The sequence below is a fragment of the Convolutriloba macropyga genome, chromosome 5 (assembly GCF_964194025.1).
Source record: "Convolutriloba macropyga chromosome 5, txConMacr16.3, whole genome shotgun sequence".
Taxonomy (NCBI): Eukaryota; Metazoa; Xenacoelomorpha; order Acoela; family Convolutidae; genus Convolutriloba; species Convolutriloba macropyga.
Genome location: NC_134472.1, coordinates 23175926 through 23198349, shown reverse-complemented (window position 1 = coordinate 23198349; position 22424 = coordinate 23175926). Strand labels below are relative to the sequence as shown.

Genomic DNA, 22424 nt, shown 5'->3' with positions numbered 1-22424 from the left:
ATCAACAAAAGTCATGGTTAGAACTTGTTTGTCTGGAGATGATTGAAATCGATAGCTCTCTTTACATGAATCATTTATTCTGCAAAACCAACTTTCAAATTCGATAAGCCAGCACTGTCGAACTTGTCAACGCAATCAATGACTTGTCCATACTCCACATGGTTATAGATTGAATTTCCACAACTATTTGGTAGAATATTTGGATATGTCTCAACACATAACAGGACTGAAAGACCCTATTTCATTTTACCCCAATTTTAATTCGCTATATAATTCGTAGAATTAATATTTAAAATCAAAATAAAGGCTACGTAAAATTTGGGCAAGAGTTTTGGGATGAGCAGCCAAAAACAAAGATACAGAGGGTTTGGGGATGATACATAGGGTATGATACATAGGCTTTCGGGGTGAAAAATTATGCTGATATATATGCGGGGTGATATAAATCGTGTTAACAGAAGTAGGCCAAAATTTTGAAGACAATGCCAGCAAACAGTTTGTGATCATTACCCTATATCCTCAGGAGAAGGTCTGACAAGTTGGGTGAGGATGGTAGACTTGGTCACTCTGGCCACTCGACGCAGGTCAAACTTGGAGGGCACTCTCACCACCAGAATGTTATTCAAGTTGAGGTAATGAAGGGCTAATTCGTGCACTTTCCCACCTGCCACCACTACTTCCACACCCGAGTCAACAATGTCCTTGATGCGCTATGAATAAAAAGGCATTGAAATAAGATTACTTAATTTTACTATAGCAGTCGAGCTGGCATAACTCTAGGCGCAAAACACGAGACTTCAGCGTTGATTTTAGAAGGTTTTGTCACTTTCCGAAATAACCTGCTCCGAAAACCGCAAAATAACTTCTCAACTACACAATAGTATAACGACACGTTGCTCTAACGACAGCGGCTATAAAATCCAAAAAAAATTTGCTAAAAACTTGACTAAAAAATTCAGATTCAGGAAAAAAAAAGATTTTATAAATCCTAAAAAGCTTTCAGCTTTTATAAATATTTCGGTAGACCATAACCATATAACATTTTCGGAAAAGTTGAAGCTAGTGGAAAGTTTGCTCGTAGCACTTGAAAAGTTGACTTTAAATTCTTGATAACTTGCTACAAAAACTGAAGTTCGCTGAACTTTCCATTAGACTTTAAAAAAACTGCCGCCAATTGAGTTCAGCTGCTTAAAATTGTGAATGAGCGAGATATTACATCAGGCAAAAAGTTAAGGGCGTAGAAGGCACTCGAAAAGTTAAAACGCAAAGCAAAAATTTTGCATTAGAAGACACGTTTACAATAATTGTTTCTAACTTCGTTTAAGAGCAATTATTAATTGTTTCCAACTTCGAGAGCTATTAAAAATACTGCTTGTCTAAAGGTATCCAAGTCATATCACTACAGGCTTGAAATTTGTTGACAGCCCTTTTTACTAACCACTGGAGCCATTAATCATTTTTGTTTACTGGTAAGAGAAAAGGTGCAAGCTCAGATATGCGTCCAAACATGCAGTAAAAAGGTTATCAACTTGGCTGCTCGATTTGCCAAGTTTTGTTCAAGATACACAACTGGCTGAATAGCCGATGAAGAAATAGTGCATCCACACGCCAAAGATCGAAGGTTCAACCCACTATCCATGATGCGGCCTAAGTGGGTACGAGATCTCTCTTACCCCTATCTTACACGTCTATCTCATAGCCATAGCTTGATGTCGACCAGTCTAGCAGATCTTGTTGGCAATGGTGGCACTGCGTACAGTTTTCGGTAGCAGAATTTATCATAGCCAGCAAAAAAGTTATGTTACTCGAGAGCAGTGTGAAGAAAGGGGGTAGTGACAAAAAAACAGGCGGTATAGAACATAGGCCTGTTGAGCTAATGATTTTGCGCAGCAACTGCGCAGAAAGAGTTAAGTAGTATACTGTTAAAAAAAATTCTCGATGCTATTGCGCAAATGTTAAACATGCGCGGCAGATTGCCGAAAAATAGCCGCCGTTGATTCTAATAACCAAGATTGGGATCAAAGAAGAGAAAAAAACTGTAAAAAAAAATGATTTTTGTACAAAAACAATTTTAAATTGCAAAATATTTTCATGTCTTTTGGAGGCGAACATGCTCCTGTTTCGTAGTGAGACCACACAGGGACCACGCAGTATAATGCATCAATACCAATAAGCATTAGAGATGGTAACTTAAAAAAGTATGAGGTAAAAAGTTTGAGAAGTAACGAGCATCTAAAATTGTGCTTTATGGGTTTATCCCGTCTCTATTTCTGATTTCGTTATATTGATACTGACTCTTTTCATTTTGAATTGCTTTACTGAGCAACTGCTCTCTACAAACACTTTTAGCAGAATGAGAGCAGAGTGAAACTAGCCTATAGAAGTCAAAAAGATTTCACGCAAAATGTTGAACAAGCTGTGAACTAAGGTAAAGCAAATAGAAAATTTTATTCGACGAAGTAAAAACATAGCAGGACAAGTCCTGACGTACAATTCAAAGAAATTTCATTGACTCAACAAAAACAAGATCTAGAACGAACTATGAGTGAATTGGGAAAACATTTCTACAAAAATCAGACAAAAGAAACAGAAAATCAATGTCAAAATGCCGCAATTGAACAAAAAACCACTATCGAGAAAAAAAATCGTTTAAACAAAAAAACTAGGCCTAGAGTGAACTATGAATGGATGGGGAAAACCATTTAGAAAAAAAATCCGATCTAACAAATCTAAAGAACATTAAAAATCCTCGTGAAATTGCCGCATGCGAACAAAAACCACTAACAAGAAAGGGAATTTTTGTTCCAAAACCGTTCTCTATACTTTAAAATTGGAATGTAAAAAGTTCACGCCAAAAAACCACTCCGCTTTTACGCTCATCTTCCTGTTTCGGCGTGACTAAAATCACTACTCCAATTTGACTTCAAAAAACATGAAAATGTTTGAACAGATCTTAACATAGCGCCCCAATACAATTCAAGTTTTTTCAATTGTAAAAAAATTAGAAGCGCTATAATAGCCGGCCGAGAAGCTGAGGCGGCTATTAATAACTTCATTTCAATAAAAAAAATCATTATACTTTGACCGATTACCAACTCATTTTTAGCATCCTAATTTCCCCGAGAAGGTATAGCAATGTTTTATACACATAATTCGGTCTAAACGTTAACTCGTAATGCTAAATCCATATCTTGTGTGAACATACTACACTTTAATAGGAGCGTAGGATATTGGGCGAAAATTTTGAACTTAGGATTTCAGGAAATTAGGCGAAAAAGAAGTAACATAAAAAAGACTAAGATCGGTCGAATTACTCTCAAACAACCGGCTGGCTCCGTCAATAGCGAACTACAGACTAGCTTAATTGAAGGGTCGTCAGGTGAGCACAGCGGGGGGTGGGTAGGTGTACCGGGGGCAACGGTGGGGTGGTTGGGCTGAACGTGGCCATAACCTTACGGCCTGAACGCTGTGCAAGGGTGGGGGGAGTTGGGGAGGGTCAAACTCTAAGAACCGCCCTTCACACTATGAGTATACGCCTCCAAAACAGTTTTTGTGAATCGCATTCTTGGACACTGGTTAGTGAAGCTAGCTTTTGCTTAATTGAAGGGGCGTGAGGTGAGCGCATCGGGTGGTGGGTTGCAACAGTGGGGGCAACCGTGGGAGGGAGATCTTTGGCTGCACTGGGCTCTTCCGGCCTGAACAATGTGCAGGGGAGGGGATTGGGGGCTGTGAGGGGCAGGCTGGGGAGGGGTGGGGATCATCTTCTAAGAACTACCCTTCACACCATAAGTATAAGTCTCCAAAACAGTTTCTGTGAATCGCATACTTGGAGACTACGGATCTGAACGGCTCTAAGAGAACCTAATGCCCTCTGAGCGCTACCTGTTTTTGAGGACAAAACGTCAAATGGGTCAGACGAAAAAGTGGTCAAGCAGGAAATTGGTCAAGCGAAAAATCGCATAAAAAGAAAGACCACAGGACTAATATAATTGCTATAAACTTTGTTTGAGAGCAATTAAAAACACGTAAAAGAAGTACTGCAATATCCCCTTGGTAAAAAAATCAGGTCAAGCGACTATAACAGTTGACTTCATAAAACTGTCTTTCAAAAACAATAAAAACTTGACCAGAGATTCCGAATTCTGGGAACTTTTAATAATTTGTTTAAATCCAACTCCCCGGATTTTCCATGCCGGTTTTGAATCAGTAGTTTTAAACTATTCATATAAAGTTTAATGATAATTAATTTTAAACATTTTTGTTCCCCTGTTCCTTTTTTAACTTGCCGTGATCACACTGAGCAGAGTAAAAGATGCAAAACCATAACGAAAAATACGTTGATTTTTTTGCATGTGATTAACCATCTGTTAAACGACAGTTAGGGAAACCTAACAACTTTATAGCATCGAGTGCATTTTGACGTACCTCTTAAAGTGTTTTAATTCGTTTTGGCCTAATTTCCACAAAACAAATTTCAGGATTTATGCATAATGGCTATAGAAATTCTGTTCGCCTAATCGAGTTTTAGTCTAATATCCCATCCCCCTAATTTAATTTAGGGGCACTTTTTCAGGCAGCATGGAGCAAAAGGTACCTGGTGTATAGCCGTATTACAAGAAGCCACGAAACAAACCGTCTAGACCGCCAATCCTTTACATTTCTGAATTATTTTTATGCTACCATTTTCTGTTTCATCATAGAGCCACAGTGTTCGCATTGATGTTAAAATATTTTGTCCAATCATCAATTGGCAATTCTTACGGAAACCATTTGTAAAGTAGGATGTCTTGAGGTTACATTTTGTCATCATTTAATTCTATCATACAGAGACAATTGTCTCATAAGAGAAAACTCACTGACCTGTTCAATTGCATTCTCCTCTCCTTTTGAGAAAGACTTCAACTCTTCAGCATTGTTGATCAGAACTGTTCCCTACAACACACAAAAGTGCGTCATTTATATTTCAGACAGCACCCTTTACACACTTCAGAGAGACGGTTCTATTATTTATTAGGCAAGATGGTTGAAAATTTTCAGTTTCAAAATAGGATTCAATTGTGTTCAATAAAACGATGCAGAAAAAGGGAAAAATTTAACTGCAAAAAAAGGTACACATGCACTTGCAATAATCTTGTCTTTTATCGCAACATGCAATCCAGAAATGATAATGGAATTAACAACTAGAATTGTTGATGAGCGTTAGCATATGATGTTCCAGTCCGTCGGGTTATAAGCAATTGATGAAATTTGAAAACTTAAACTTATTCTCATAATATCCCCAAATAAACATAACTCCTAATACAACAGCAAGTTTAGTAGTCTGCTTGATTCAAAAATGGCTGTCAGGGCCTGCTTTCAAAAGACAAGAGCTGTAAAACAATTTTCGATCTGAAAGTGACCTTGGCTGCTAAAATTCAAAAATGTTGAGCAGTCATCAAATTATCTGACTTGCAAAAAAAAAATATTTCGAGTTTATTGATGGAAAATAAAATTTCTTTTCATTTATAACAAGCACCACAGGAAAAAGTTTATAATTGTTAATATAATTGATATGATTTATGCTGACTTTATTGGCATGACATTGTTTCTCAACAAAATCTAATCAATTTTAAATGCAGAACTTATGTGAAGAAAATCATGCTGTTAGAGAAGAGAATTCTTGAGCTGCATTCATTAAAAATTTTGCGGCCTATTGCATCTATATCTATAGTAACATTCAAACAAAAGCTAATCGTAAAGTTTGCAAGGTGCAAGTCGAATGGTGACAACACACTATATGCAACAAAACGTCCATCAAGAACGTCAAAAAATTGGAATGATTTTTTTTCGAAAACTTGCAGAGATTCTCAAATGGACAACTCTTTGCGCAAACTACTTGTTAAGAACAGCCAATACAAAATTTCGATAGTTTTAACTGTTTCAATTTTTTCATCAGTATTGGACGGTCAAGAGCTGAGGAAGTACACCTTTTTAGATGTCTGTCCCCTATATCACCTTGAAAAGTGCGATCGAAGTTTTAAATTGGTTGCCTTTTTGCAAGATCAAAGAAACAGAGATCTCTCTCTACCTTGATTAAACTATTGAATATTTGACATCATACTTTAAGCTAATCGCTAATTATTTGCAGCTCAACGGAGCACAAAGAATAACGAAAATCCAAGACTTTTGGGTGTAAATCTAAAACAGTGTGCTGGTTATGGAAGAAATGCTAAAAAGACCAAAAACAGTCTCAACATTTTTAACTTCTCGAAACTGAAATCTATTGAACACGACCAATTAACTTTGGACGAAATGCTCTCCAAGGATTGGCGGGCGGTTGACTTGGTCAGTAGCTAGCTGTAGCTTAGGGTGGCTAGCTAAAGCTTAAATGAGAAAGGTAAACAGTAGAAAAATGGGGAGATTTATTGAGCTGGGGGTTTGGGAGCGGGTTGGTATTAATGGGGGCGACCATGCGGTGCAGGTTTAGCAGTGGAATGGATTTAATTGGCAAAAACTGCTATTTTTATTTCTCAGCAGTTTTGGTTAATTGTACACTTAGAGACTAGTTAAGCTCTAAAACAACTGCTCAAGGATTTAATGCCATGGCACTTTCCTTGTTATCCCATTTTTGAAAAAAAGAAGTCAAATGATCTAAAAAAACTATAAGACAAAACGCCAGTAGCACCATAAATCACATGAAAACAAAAGACGGACAAGATTAAAATAATTACTCCAAACCTCGTTTGAGAACAAAAACAAATTTTGTCTCGAAATCTCATGCAAAAACAGTGATTCTTCAAACATCTCATCTCTATTAAGCCGACAATTTGAAAGATACAAAACTTCACTTGGTAAATAGGAGCTTTCTTGAAACTTCGTTTTCAAGTAAAGTAGTTTTTGTAAATAGGCCCATTAAAAATTTTAAGCTAAGTAATACAAATTAATGGAAAGAGTCTCTAAAATCGTTTTCGACAAGGAACCATTCAAGATTTTCAAACGAAAAAAAATCCAATAAGGTAGCTGACAGATTGCTCAAAAATAGCTGCTAGAGCTCTGTAGACTGCAATCTCAATCAAAACACCAAAAAAAGAAATAAGGCCTAAACCACTAGGATAAAAATGAATCAACCATGCTTTGATTTCTTGAATAGTCTTACGCGTTATTTCTATAAAACTGCTCTCAAATTAACTCCTGCATATGACTATTCATATTCATTGTCTTAAAAGTGATGCTCAATTGAACTTTTTTCTAAGCTGTATTATTCCCATATAGCAATGAATTGTACTGATGTAGTGATTAGGAATTGTCACTAAAGAAGTTGAGAATATTATTCTGGGAAAGATTCTACCTTTGTTTCAGTGCTGAGTAACTCGATTGGACAAGAGTAGACAGCCACCTTGGCATTAACAGCCTCGTCTCTCGTGGTCTCAGTCTCTCTCTTGAAAACCATGCCCTTACACACTTCAGAAGAGAGAAGGGAAGAACCCAGGATCTTGCAGATACGCACGTGATCAACATTGAAGTGCATCTTGTCTGCCGGCAAGGAGGAAACTGAAACAAGGCATCTAGTCAAATTATGTTGGTATTAAATAATTTTAACCAATTTAACATCAGAGAGTAAACTATAGTCATTTTTGGTGAGCCTACTGATGTGTCCAAGTATATACACTTTCGGGGTACAATTTTAGACTCCTTGAACTGTTTCTGGGGTAGGAGCCTTTAATTCTATTCGGAGGCTTCAAATAATGTGTTGCGTTGTTCACAGAGGGACCTCAAATAACTTTGTTAGAAGTTCTCATAGATCACTATTGTGAATGTGAAAAAAATGAAACATATAAAGGCTGTCTTTTCAATTGACTTTATCTAGTTAAACTGCCGCCAATTCAGTCAGGCTGCTTAAAATTATGAATGAGAGAGTGCACTATAGATTACACAACTCCAACAGGTTAAAGACGTAGAAGTCAAGCGAGAAGTCAAAAACGGTCAAACATAAAAAAGACAAGCGCGAATACAATAACTGCATCAAACTTCATCAAATTTTACTTAAAACATCAGCAGAACAGGGATGGTACCATTAAGGGTATAAGTACTAACTGCATGCTTTGGCAATGAGTTCGGACAGGAAGTCTTCGTATCCATACTGTTTACTGCACACTGAGGTATTTACTGCTCTCGCCACTTCTGTCTCGTCTCTCAGATTCTGCACTGGGTTGCCTTTCAGCTCACCCAGGTACTCGAGTGCCTTGTCCATGGCTTTCTCGTAACCCTCTATCACTTCTGTGGGTGACAGACCCTAAATGTGCAACTTTTAATTACTAGTTTGCCATTCAAAATTTTCCACCGATTCCTTGCTTCCTATCTTCCACATAATGGCTAACTTCGTGCTCGTTTTGGCAGAACTGAAGTTCGTTTCGGTTAGGCTTGTTTTAACTGAATTGATTACATGCAGATACTTGCTTCATCACTTCAAAAAAAACCCTGATGCAAATCATCTCCATTTGAAGAATTGAGGTTCTGTCAAAGGTAGAGAGTTTTAATCAATCTGTGCATCTTTTTAAAAACATCCTATCGGAGACTGGTTTACAACTTCAAATTTTTGAATCTTTGACGTTGCTTTCTTAAAACAATGGAATATCTTTCGCATTAGACCATCCCCAGCTTAGTAAAGGCATACATTGTATAGCAACCCTTACCGCAAACGTCAATATAATCTTATTTCAAAGTGGGGGAGAGTAATGTGGGGAAGAGATGTAATGAGAAAGACCCTCAAATAGTGTCAACTAAGTCGATCAAGTTAAAAGTGATATCCTCACACACCATTCTGAGTAGTTCCTCTGCTTCCTCCAAGAGAGCTCCGGCTAGAATGAGTACCAGGTTAGTTCCATCTCCACACTCCTTCTCCTGCTGCTGGGAGGCCAGCACCAACAATTTGGCAGCCGGGTGTTGCACCTGAATATGCAGATCACATTAGGGCCCAGAAAAAATCTTCTATTCTAGGTTCCACGAATAAACATTTTTAAGAGGGTGTTCTATGTAATCTTAGCAAATGGAGGTGAAGCAGAGTTCCAATCACGAAAGCCGACACTAACCAATCAGACACTAAAATTGGTTCTTTAAAATTTCTAAACCACAACCTGCAATCACTTGTAAATGTTCACACTTGTAAATTTAGATTCTATCTTTTGTCCCCATGCCAAGGTAATTGTCTCCATGCCAATTCACTCAAAGACAACAATTTAACAAAATCAAAAAGATCCAATAAAATCCTTGTTCTGAAAAACAATGAACTGACTATCCGAGACAATAAGCAGGACTTCGCAAGTTTCCTCCTCCCGTAGCCCGGTGGAACATGGCCAACTACAGTTGATAAAATGCAACCCCTAGAAATTGCTATTTAGGCAGAACGAACCTATTATTAAGCTGTACAAACCATTATCAATCCAAAAACAAGCATTCGTTTGTTCTAACAAACTAAAAAAAAGTGGTGAAAGAAACCTGCCTGCACATTGCTCTACGTAACTATAAATAGTGAATTCCAAGTCATCATTTTGAGATACGCTTATTAAGGCCACGCTTTCTAAAAAGACAGTCGTCTTACAGCCAACTTCAGTTGACTTTTGGTTCTAGAACATCATGAATACCCAGTACCGCAATTAAGCGGCGGAAAAAAGTCGCACAATCTCTTGTGAAGTCATTCCCATTTGTGGATAAGCAATAACATGTTTACCTCTAGCTCGGACAGGATGGTGGCGGTGTCACTTGTTACGAATAGTTTCTCAATGTGGTTGATCACAATTTTGTTCATGCCATTGGGACCAAAGGCACTCCGGGTAGTCTTGGCCAGCTCCTTGCATGCTTCTATGTTTCGATACACTGCTTCGTCTAGACCTTGATAGTGCTAAAACATCGTCGGAAGTGACCAAAATGTACACAATTTTTAAAAAAAAAATATTTTAAAAAGTGGTCCCCGAGACCTGAAAATTCACGTGCCTGTCCGGTCTCAATACCAAGTAAAACGATTCATATCGTTTATGAATATTATTACTACACGGTTGTTACCGCCATCGAGAAATTAACCCCAAGGCGAAGCCGAGTTGCTAAACAAATTCGAGAGGGCAATAACAACCGTGTTGTAATATTTTTAATCAACCCTCATTGCAATTTCAACAGTTTCATAATTTACCGCATATTGCAACTTTTTTGACAATCCTTTTCCACTGCTCTGCAACTAGCTACAGTTGCGAGAAAAGAATGGCAGAGAAATACCTGTTCCTCTGAGATAAGCAAGAGGCTCCTTTTAAAGTAGAAAAAAGAAGGCTCGGTAAAGTGCGTTGCATATAAAGTTCCGACCCCCATTTTTGGCATAAATGTCTACCAGAGGAGGAACAGATTGAAAACTTCCAGCAACTAACTCAGTGGAGTAAAAAAATGCCGTATTATATTGATGAGATCAGCCAATATTAAGAATGCAAGTCAAGACGAACAACAAAATCAAGAGACATTAATTACATACAAACCTTTATGTCATTATTTAAAAAAACTTATTAACAAGGTCAAACTAGCGTCAGATAAAACTGAAACTAAACAAACCAAACGGCACTAGAAAAGATATGGGACCACTTCATAATAAAGCTCTGTAACAATTAGACAAAAATGAACAAAATAACAGCAAAGTTAAAAAAAAATTGGCTTCTAATTTTAAAAACAATTAATTTCATAGTAATAAAAACATTCAGATAGCAATTGAAAACATCCAACATGTTTTGTTCACATACGCCTCTATAAGAGGACATTAAGACTGGTCAATATTCAATTTTTATGCGGTTACAAAAAGAACAGCAAATAGAGACAACAAACAAAAATTCAATTAAAATTTGCGAGAAAACGCTGTCGAAGCCATAAATCCATATTTTGCCCCTCAATATGTTCAATTGAGCCTTCCTTGAACGCCAATAATGTGATATGCGACCTCGCATTAAAGAGAACAGGTAACAAGTAGATAAAAAAAAAGAAAAGGGCCAAATTAGGTAAAACTTTTGTATTTTTTCAAAAACAATTTTTTCGAAGTCATTAAAACCACAGCTACAAAATGAAATAGTTAAACAGATTGGTTTATTCCAAAGGAAGCGCTTGAGACAGGTAAGTATATAGAAAAAGTCTTAGTTCTACAAAAAGAACGTCAACTAGACAAAATATCAAAAATTAGTTTACAATTTTTGCAAAAAAAACCGTGTCGAAGCCGGTAAACTCATGACCAATTCTTTCAAAAAACATTAGATCTTGCGCCTCCTTCGACAAAAAACCAATGAGAGCTGCCATTATACAGGACAAATCTTACGACTAAAAATACAAAGTAAAAATGACAAAGACAAATGTAAGCAATTCAAAGAAATTTTTCGAGACAAAACGAGAAAAACGTAAAAAATGGGCAAATGCCTAAAATTAAAAAAATTAAATCTACTAGTATCAGAGCCAGAAAGCCATATCTTAACGCGTAAAACTACAAAAAAATTCAATTCAATAAAAAGAAGAAGAAGAAGCTTTTTGTCTTTACCAACACTAAGCTACAAGTTGGCCAACTTAAAAAAAAATGGTTGCAAAGTTCAATAAGCAATTACTAAAAAAACATTTTTAAGTCAAAACTACCATAATCTTTCGAGCAAAAAAGAAACTAGATACGCTATTTTGGAAAAACTTAGGAAGCCAGTTGGACTTATCAATAGTGAGCTTTGATTTGAGTTGTTCTGTTCTTAAATTAACATGAAAAAGACCGAATTTTTGTTTTTTAAAAAGACAGACTGATTACAATCCGAAATGTTTATGGATTGTAACAGTCCAATATTGCACCAAAAAATCCTTGCTATTCGTCCATTACGAACGCTCAATTGTTTCAAATGTTATAGATCCAGATATTTTATTAATTAAAAAAAGATCAAAAATAAATGCTGCGTTTTTGATAATCATGGAGTAAAGTTAGCAAAAAACGGCGGAATCTTAATTCGAGACTACTATCAAAGGAAATGAAAGTAGGACTAGCTTCCTTTGTGGTTGTTAGTTGCTATTGATTGAGTACTTCCGGCAAATTTAATCAAAGTAGGCCAAAGAAGCTTATTTCGGTCAATTTTTGCTGGAAAAGGCTGAATTTAAATTTTGCCAAAATTTTAGCCAAAAAATTAAATCAAAATAGTCAACAATACTTTTTTGTCTATAAACATAAAATCAACAGTACTATTGCTAACAATTTTTGCGTACGTTAGCAAAATTGACGAACTTCTAAAAAAAAATTCCGGAAAAATTGAATAAAAAAACGCAAATCGGTCTAATATACACAAAAATTGAACCACGATAACTCGCTCTACAAAACAAAATTCAAAAAAATCTTTTTGATTCCATATTCTACGCTAGACGGGTGATCAATGATACCACTCACAACTCTCTCGATTAATATATCGATCGGTCAAAATTGTCTGAACAAAAAAAACCAGTTGAGTGTATAGTTCCTCCCCCTTCAAGAGGGGTCGGAACAATTATTGAGTAGAAACAGACTAAAAGGAAATTCGGTAAAATTAACAAAATGCTGATGAAAATATCTGTCTGATTATATAACACGAAAGAATCAAAGTTCTTTTTGAGACATTTTTTTTATAACAGCTAGTATTTCCATAAAACTTAATAAATTTATTTTACAGAAGTAATCTTTCACAGAAGAAACTTTTTAATTCCATTTTACGCTGGACGCGCTTTTTGATGATACCATTCACAACTCTCTACAATGAATATATCTATCGGTCAAAACTGACTGAACAAAAAAAAACCATTAGAGTATATAGTTCCTCCTCCCTCAAGAGGGGTTGGAACAATGATATTTTAAATTGACAGAACTTTTTTCAACTACTCAGCTCTTATCTTTTAGTGACTCCTATTGTTTGTAAAGGGTAAACAACAACAGTATACCAAACCAAAAAAGTATATAACAATACACAAAGAGTAAAATATACAAAACGAAAAAAAATCAAATAATAAGCAAAACGTACGCACACATAAAACGTATAACAAAGAGATCAAACCATCATTTGAGATTCAACCGGAATTTTTCACGGTTATTTGAGTAATCGCCGTTTATTTGCTCCGACTCACTTTAGAAAACTTATGAGAATGTAGATTACCCACATCAAAAAGCAATAAAAAATACTAAGAAAATTATAGTGCAACGAATACACTAGTCTTAAGAAAACAAATATCCCTCCTGATAAGACCCATTGTGTCTGCTGCAATTTTCAACATCGCTAGTTGGAGAACCTATACTTCAAAGAAGGTAAAATTAAACCAGATTTACTCATAAGAGCCTCAAACTGAGCAGCAATCATGCTAATCATAGTATTTACAGATACTAACCTTGGCACCGTCTTTGAGCATTGAGGCGAAGCCGGGTGGTAAAGGCACTGACATAGCCATGTTTAGTAGTTCAGTGGCAGCAGCACAAAATCTGAAATAGATCGAATAGCAAACCCTTGAGATGCTTTCTGTTCAATTCACTCTGAAAATATTGGTTCAAAGATGTTCTATGTCAATTATTATTGAATTCCATTTCATATCAAGTACCGAATCAGGACCCGCGGTATTCGCGAACGCACAAATCACGGCCAGCACAGGCAAAAAGTGATCATTGAAACAGCATCATAGCAATCCAACAATGTCCAACGCGTTCGTGCGCCAAGAACTTTGCGTTGAGCTCATCATCGAATACTTTCCATATCCTTTTGGCGATTTGTTGATGAATATTTTTTGCTGATCAGCAACATTACAAGTCGTAGAAGCCATGGAGAAGGCTCGCACATCTATGCTCTCGTAAAAAAAGTTCCAGCCCTTCCAATCGAGGCATTTCAACAACTTCGTCAATAGAATGAGACCATTTACAACACGGTAAAGAAGGATAAGTTTGAGATATTATATATCGATAATAATGATTAAAGAACTAGATGTAACTGAATTCACTGTTTTTCTGAAAAAGCAGTGTTTGAATGCATCGATCCTTAAGCTTAGTGGACATATCAATGGACGTCCTCTTATACGTTTTAAACTAGGTCACAACGAAACTTCGTAATCATGCGTTTACGAAGTTGACCTGGCAGTATTTTTGTCTATATCAAGAAAGACCTCTAGTTCGATCGTTCCTCCTACGAAAAAGAAACATTTGGCCAATTGAAACCTCTAATTTTTAAAACAAATCAACCACTAAAAAATAGGATTCAAAATATAATCAAGATTTTGGAAAGAACTCGAGTTTGAACGGATTGGATGAACGGGTAAGGACTAAAACGTTGTAACATTTTTTTTATAACAGCTAGTATTTCCATAAAATTTAATAAATTTATTTTACAGAAGTAATCTTTCTCAGAAGAATCTTTTTAATTCCATTTTACGCTGGACGCGCTTTTTGATGATACCATTCACAACTCTCTACAATGAATATATCTATCGGTCAAAACTGACTGAACAAAAAAAACCCATTAGAGTATATAGTTCCTCCTCCCTCAAGAGGGGTTGGAACAATGATATTTTAAATTGACAGAACTTTTTTCAACTACTCAGCTCTCATCTTTTAGTGACTCCTATTGTTTGTAAAGGGTAAACAACAACAGTATACCAAACCAAAAAAGTATACAACAATACACAAAGAGTAAAATATACAAAACCAAAAAAATTCAAATAAGAAGCAAAACGTACGCACACATAAAACGTATAACAAAGAGATCAAACCATCATTTGAGATTCAACCGGAATTTTTAACGGTTATTTGAGTAATCGCCGTTTACTTGCTCCGACTCACTTTAGTGGGGGAGCAATTAAATACTCAAATGGGTTTATTGTGCAGTCAATTTCGGTCAATCGATGTATTCATTGTAGAGGGGTTGAAAACGGTATCATTAGAAAGCCCGTCCAGCGAAAAATATATTAAAATAAGATTTTTTGAATTCCGGTTTATCCACGGAGTGATCGAGGCTTGAAGTTTTGTGAACATTTGTGAACTGATTTTCGTTGTTTTTGTTCACATCTTCCCTAGTTTTCAGCAGTTTTTGGCCAGAAAGATGTTAAAATTGTCAACGATAGTGCTTCTTTAGTCCACTTTGTTAAAATTTGCCGATTAACACACCTAAGATCTGCTAACCAAATCTTCATTAACTCCAGAGAGGGCTAGTTTTATTTCTGTGTCTCTTGGGTGATCTTGAATTAAAATTTTGCCATTTTTGCTAATTTAACTCGATAATTATCTAAAATTCATCCATTATTTTTGATATATTGACTTTTCGTTTGTCAAATGATTCATATCCAAAATATAAGAAAAATTAAGTGTTTCTAATGGACGGTCAGCACTAGCAAGCCTAGTTTTGTTATAATCTTTGCTAACAACGTTCGTTTTTATGGTCCAGAAAAAATTCGTATTGTAATCAGTTGCTGTCTTTTTAATTTTTTTTTCATTTTTGCAATCTTTGATGTTAACTACATAACAGAACAAATCTATACAAGGATTTTTTGATGACAGATCTATTTGGCTTCCTCAGGAGTTTCAACGAAACCTTTCTAGGCTTTAAATCGAAAGCTTATGTTCGTTTTCACTTCTAAAAACAATTGTTTTCAAAATAAACAATGAGTTATTGAGATTTTTAATTTCCCATCTTTTTTGATCAACTTGGAACTTAAATTCAGCAAAGCAGGTGGCATCGTCTTTCTTATGGATTAAAATTTTAAAATGATTTTACGCGGTTTTAGGCACTAATTAACAAGTTTTACGCACTAATTAATTTTTGCAAGTCTTAGCGGCCTCTTCCCAAGGATGAACGAAGGAACCTATTTAAATATTTCAGATGAAAAAGTTTTTCAAGACTGAAACCATATGTTTTTTAATACAGATCTGCTGATTTTTACCATTTCTGTTAATTGTTTTCGGCTTGTTACAAAGTCTCATTAATAACAGTTCGCATATCAGTGTTTCTACGAATTAAATATTTTTGAAAAAACAAATTTAATTTTTAACTTCGCCATTTTGTTCTTTTTGTCTACTTGCATACCTAGTCTCATTATTCAGATGTCTCAGTATATCACATTATTAGTGTTCAAAGAAAACACAATTGATCATATCTTGTTTTTCAGGTAAAACATTATGGTTTTACTGCTTCGACAAAGTTTTCCAGCAAAATATATTTGAACTTTCGTTTCCCTCTGTATTCGTCGTTTGTTTTTGTAGACGTACGACATGTTCTGGATAACTACAGATCTCAATGTCTTCATATGGAGGTATGAATGACAATAAAGCCATATAAAGGTCTCAACTGACATCAAACGATTTTCATTATTGGAAATTAGTTGTTTTGAAAAAAAATTTTAACTTCGCCGTTTTTGATCTTTTTTGTCTAATGGCCACGGAGTCCCATTAAGGAATAGTCCCATGTTTTTCTATTGATATACAATTTAATTTGTTTAGTTTAATTCTATTTGGCGCTGCTTTGACTTCGTTATTAAGTATTTTGTGAGTGGTGAAGCGATTTTTTTTCTCATACACATTATTTTTTGAATAATATTTGAATTTTAAAAATTTTTCGATCTTTTTCCTCACTTGTAAGGCAATTGAGCTCGCTTTCACTTATATAAAGCTCTTATCAATTCTGTAAATTGAATGGACAGTTCCATATTTAGTTTAAAAGTTTTACATAACCAGTGGCCACTAAAATCAAAACAGATTTAGAATTCCAATCTTATGAAAACAGCAAAAACTTATGAGAATGTAGATTACCCACATCAAAAAGCAACAAAAAATACTAAGAAAAATATAGTGCAACGAATACACTAGTCTTAAGAAAACGAATATCCCTCCTGATAAGACCAATTGTGTCTGCTGCAATTTTCAACATCGCTATTTGGAGAACCTATACTTCAAAGAAGGTAAAATTAAACGAGATTTACTCATAAGAGCCTCAAACTGAGCAGAAATCATGCTAATCATAGTATTTACAGATACTAACCTTGGCACCGTCCTTGAGCATTGAGGCGAAGCCGGGTGGTAAAGGCACTGACATAGCCATGTTTAGTAGTTAAGTGGCAGCAGCACAAAAGCTGAAATAGATCGAATAGCAAACCCTTGAGATGCTTTCTGTTCAATTCACTCTGAAAATATTGGTTCAAAGATGTTCTATGTCAATTATTATTGAATTCCATTTCATATCAAGTACCGAATCAGGACCCGCGGTATTCGCGAACGCACAAATCACGGCCAGCACAGGCAAAAAGTGATCATTGAAACAGCATCATAGCAATCCAACCATGTCCAACGCGTTCGTGCGCCAAGAACTTTGCGTTGAACTCATCATCGAATACTTTCCATATCCTTTTGGCGATTTGTTGATGAATATTTTTTGCTGATCAGCAACATTACAAGTCGTAGAAGCCATGGAGAAGGCTCGCACATCTATGCTCTCGTAAAAAAAGTTCCAGCCCTTCCAATCGAGGCATTTCAACAACTTCGTCAATAGAATGAGACCATTTACAACACGGTAAAGAAGGATAAGTTTGAGATATTATATATCGATAATAATGATTAAAGAACTAGATGTAACTGAATTCACTGTTTTTCTGAAAAAGCAGTGTTTGAATGCATCGATCCTTAAGCTTAGTGGACATATCAATGGACGTCCTCTTACACGTTTTAAACTAGGTCACAACGAAACTTCGTAATCATGCGTTTACGAAGTTGACCTGGCAGTATTTTTGTCTATATCAAGAAAGACCTCTAGTTCGATCGTTCCTCCTACGAAAAAGAAACATTTGGCAAATTGAAACCTCTAATTTTTAAAAATCAACCACTAAAAAATAGGATTCAAAAAATAATCAAGATTTTGGAAAGAACTCGAGTTTGAACGGGTTGGATGAACGGGTAAGGACTAAAACGTTGTAAAGTATCTTCAATAGCATCAAAAACCAGGTCCATTAAAAATTTTATTTTATAGATTTCAACAGAACGCTTCAGGTCGTGTCGTAGCATATCCCTTATTTGAAAATAAAAATAGAAACAAGCAGGCTCGGTATTGTGCGATCGCACATAAGGTTCCGACCCCGCTCATCCACAATTTTGGCATAATTCTCTACCAAATGAGGAACAGATAAAAAAAAACCAAAAAATTCAATTAATATTTTAAAAAAAGATTTGTATATGAACCAAAAGATAGCCTCCAAAGCAAATACCTCTGTGGAGTAAAAAAAAATGATGCATTAGATTGATGAGATATGCCAATAATAAGAAACCGGGTCAAGACGAATAGCAAAATTAAACAACAACAACAACAACAACAACAACAACAAACATTAATTACATCCAAAACTTTATGTCCGTTTTAAAAACAAAACTTAATATCAATGTCAAAATAGTGTCAGATGAAGCTGAAACCAAACCAAAATAACTTGTAAAAGATATGGGACCAGTCAATAACATGGCTTGGTAACAATTAGACAATAAAGAACAAAGGCTGTTAAAACAGTTGAAAACAAGTTGAAAAATTAGACCATTTTCTTTAAAAAAACAATAATTTTCAAAGTAATGAAAACAATTTGAAATCAAGTAAAAGGTCCCAAAGCTTTACAATTTCCAATGCTTCTATATACGGGAATTGAAAACTGTCGGTATTCAATTCTTAATGCGGTTACAAAATAACAACAAATATAGAACAAACAAAAAATCAGTTAAAACTTGCCAGAAAACGCTTTCGAAGCCGTAAAGCCATACTTTGGCCCCCAAAATATGTTTGATTGCAGCCTCGGCGAACACCGATAAAATATTATGTGACCTGTAATTAATGAAACTAGGTAACAAGTAGAAAAAAGAAAAAGGCAAAATCAAGTGATACTATTTTTTTCGAAAAAAAAAATTGTTTCCAAAGAGATCAAAGCCATTAAATACAAAATGAAATTATTTTCATTTAGTCTTCCAAGGGAAACCCTTGAGACCTGAAATTATCTAGAATATGTCTTACGTCTACAAAAAGAACGTCTAAAACGACTTAGATCAAAAATTAATTTACTTTTTTTTGTGGATACCCGTGTCGAAGCCAGTAAAGTCATAACAAATTTTTAAAAACCTTAGATTTTGTGACACCAATCCCTTTTGACTCCTTCTCTTGACAACAGAAATGTCTTATTTGGCCTGTAAATAACGAGACTAGTTAACAAACAGAAAAAAACGAAAATTGTGAAGTTAAAACGTTTTTTTTTTGGAAAACAATTGTTTTCAGAGTCATGAAAGTCATCAGTTATCTACTAATATACAAATATCTGCTCATCTATTCTTCCACGAGTACAAATGAAACGTGTTATTGTAACAGAAAATAACCATAACCGTATTATTGTACGACAAAAAGACAAAGTAAAAATATAAAAAATTCGTAGTGTCGAAGCCGTTAAAACCATTATCTACATCTTCAAGGATCATAATACTACCAATTAAGTTCTATTTGGAACGCCTATAATGTGATGTATGAACTGTCAATAGCGTGATAATGTGACAAATTTAGAAAATGTGAAAAATTGGCAAACACATAATAAAATAAAATTTTAAATCTAGTAGTATCAAAGCAAGAAAACCATAACTTAAGGCGTAAAACCGCAATAATGATTGAATTTAAATTCAGTAGAAAGCGGAAGCATTCTTTGATTGCTGACACTAATCTATAAATTGACCAAATTAAATGACAAATGGAGGCAAAGTTCAATAAGCCTTAATTTATTCAAAAACCAAATTTTTTTAAAAGTCAAAACGACCATAAGCTGTCAAGTAATAAACTAGTCAAACAAATTTGGAGCTAATTAGGAAGTCAAATGGACCTAAGAATAGTGAGGTTTGATTTGAATTTTTTAAAATTTAAATAATATAAAGATCGAACTTTTTCATAAAAAGACCGACTGATTACAATCCGAATTATTTTTGGATTGTAACAGTTCACGATTGGTCCAAAACTGGCCCTGCTAATGCTGTTCGTCAATTAAGAACACTTAATTTTTCGAGTGTTATAGTTATAGATATTTTGTTAGTTTAAAAATCAAAAACTGAATGCCTCGTTTTCGATAATCAACGAGTAAAGTTAGCAAAAAACGGCAAAGTTTTAATTACGGAGCACTCCCAATTGAAGTTGAAATAGAAATGGCTCCGTTTTGAGCTTTTTGAGCCTACAAAGAATGCGTTGGTGGTATTTGGGTGTGAACTTCCTGCAAATTTAATCAAAGTGGACTAAAGAAACTTATTTCGTGCTGTTTTTGATGAAGAACTCTGAATTTTGAAACATTTAGCAAGAATTTTTTTACAAAAAATAGAAATAGCCTAGAATAATTTTTTGTCTTTTGCAATAAAATCAATGAACCTTTTAAAAAAATTTACAAATTTTAGCAAAATTGGCGAAATTGTAGTAGAAAATTGTCGAAAATTCCGGAAAATGTGAATAAAATCAACGGAATTCACTCTATTTTCGCAAAAGTATAAACCTCGATAACTCCCTGCAAAAAACGAAAATCAAAAAAAATCTTTTTAATTCCATATTCTACGCTGGTCAAGCTTTCCAATGATACCAGTCTCAACTGTCTACGGTGAATATATCGATCGGCCAAAATTGTCTGAACAAAATAATAAAAACCCATTTGAGTATATAGTTCCTCCCCCCTCAAGAGGGTCGGAACAATTAAGCAACTATTTCGTGAGACGTAAAATCTATTTCAATTTGAATTGTTTATAAATTTTGCATATTTCTCAACGCACCAAAAATGTTTGAGCAATTTGAGAGATAAATGCGTTCTTTCTCGCTGCGGACAAAACTAACCATATAGCGAAAAGAGAAAACCCGTTATTTTATCGAAACTTCTGTGATTACGTAAAATGGTCCAAAAATGATCCCTGGTGTACACAGTGATTAGTGACTGCAATTTTCACAATACAGACTATGAAGTTTTGATCTGAGTTATACAAGATACAAATTAACCATATATTTTGGAGAAAATTTGAATGAAATTGGATTGTAACATATTATTGTTCACCTCCCACTTATTCATATTTTTCGAGTAATCATCCAGGTTTAATTATCCAACTTTTTGTGAGCGATCGTAATTTGTTAAATTTTAGCTTGAATTTGGAACCAATTCTTAGATACTTTGGCCAAATTATGTAAAAAATAGCGGCAATTTCGTGTTGCTAATAACCGCGAAACCAAATAGCGAGGCTGTTCGTTGCAGAGTAAAGGGAGCAAACGAAAGGGTAGTTTCAAAACTAACATTCTTTCGAACTGCATTTCCAGTCATGATAAATATTTCAAACAAGACATATTTCAAACAAATATTCGGATATTCAACAATCTACAGTGTGTTGAGGTAAAGTTTGTTTTTAAGAAATTATTTTGACTAATATTATTTAACTTTTGAATTTTGTCTCTTTCATCGTTTTTCTGTCAGTGATTGTTGCAGTTTTCAATTAACGATTGCTATGATGTGTTTACTGATCATTTGTTACGTGTTTCAATAAGATGTTACGTGTTCTTTTTAACATTGATTCCTTCTCGCTTTTTTGGCGAAATTAATGTTCCGGTGGTAAACAGTGTAGGTTTGATCAACATATGATTTGTTTGGATAAAATAAAAATTATACTTCAAAGAAAATGGGAGTTCAATCTGACCAAAATTCTGCTCGCGTTCTTTCGTCTCACGTTTGATCACAATCAAAAGCTGCGGCCATATGCTAAATAAAGTTGGGGTTAACCAAACTGGATAATCATAAAACTTTGCTTCCTGAAGGACCTTACACTTTGATGGATGTTTGGTTTGAAAACAGGATAAAGTTGCATTGAAAATCTCATTTGCAACTCAGAAACGAAAATTGCAGTTTTCAATTACTGAATTCTGTGAAGTGGTTACTGATCTTCAATAACGTTTTTTTAAGAGGCTAAGTGTTTTGTAACTCTGATGCCACTACATGATGCCAACTTATTATGTCTGACAAAATTGGGTGCTAACTTGATCATATCGTTGTTTTTTCTCTATTCGAAAAATTATTTTGCTGTTGAATTGTTTTTACAAATTTTTCAAACTACTCAGCTCAATTTTGGTTTTCATACAAAATTTCTGCTCAAACTACTGGTACTCACTGGTATATTGGTTTGTCCCAATTTTATAGTACAACAAGTTTTAAATTACAAAGCATAATTATCTTTTAAATTTTGACATTTTCCCATCTCTGCTTAATTTGGTAGATATTTAAGCATAAAATGTGGATGAGAATGGACGGAACATTATCGACGCAAACGCAAATTATCGAATCGCCTTGCTTCCAAGCAGGCTCAATAGAATATGTATCCAAGGCAATTCTGCCAGCTCAAAGAATAGACGAGAATATTTAGTGCGTTACTGAGACACTTTTTTTTA

The 22424-nt window shown here is 34.9% G+C and overlaps 1 protein-coding gene across 1 annotated transcript in view; it reads right to left on the bottom strand.

The window, feature by feature from the left end:
* Window positions 1-22424, bottom strand: part of LOC142339245 (T-complex protein 1 subunit theta-like) — a 300794-nt gene that overhangs the window by 11425 nt on the left and 266945 nt on the right. Inside the window, exons 2-8 of the mRNA XM_075389107.1 lie at window positions 13375-13467; window positions 9707-9877; window positions 8797-8928; window positions 8074-8272; window positions 7328-7530; window positions 4861-4932; window positions 511-710 (exon numbers count right to left, since the gene is read on the bottom strand). Of these exons, the coding sequence (XP_075245222.1) occupies window positions 511-710; window positions 4861-4932; window positions 7328-7530; window positions 8074-8272; window positions 8797-8928; window positions 9707-9877; window positions 13375-13434 (1037 nt within the window). The 5' untranslated portion in view covers window positions 13435-13467. The remainder of the gene's footprint in view (window positions 1-510; window positions 711-4860; window positions 4933-7327; window positions 7531-8073; window positions 8273-8796; window positions 8929-9706; window positions 9878-13374; window positions 13468-22424) is intronic.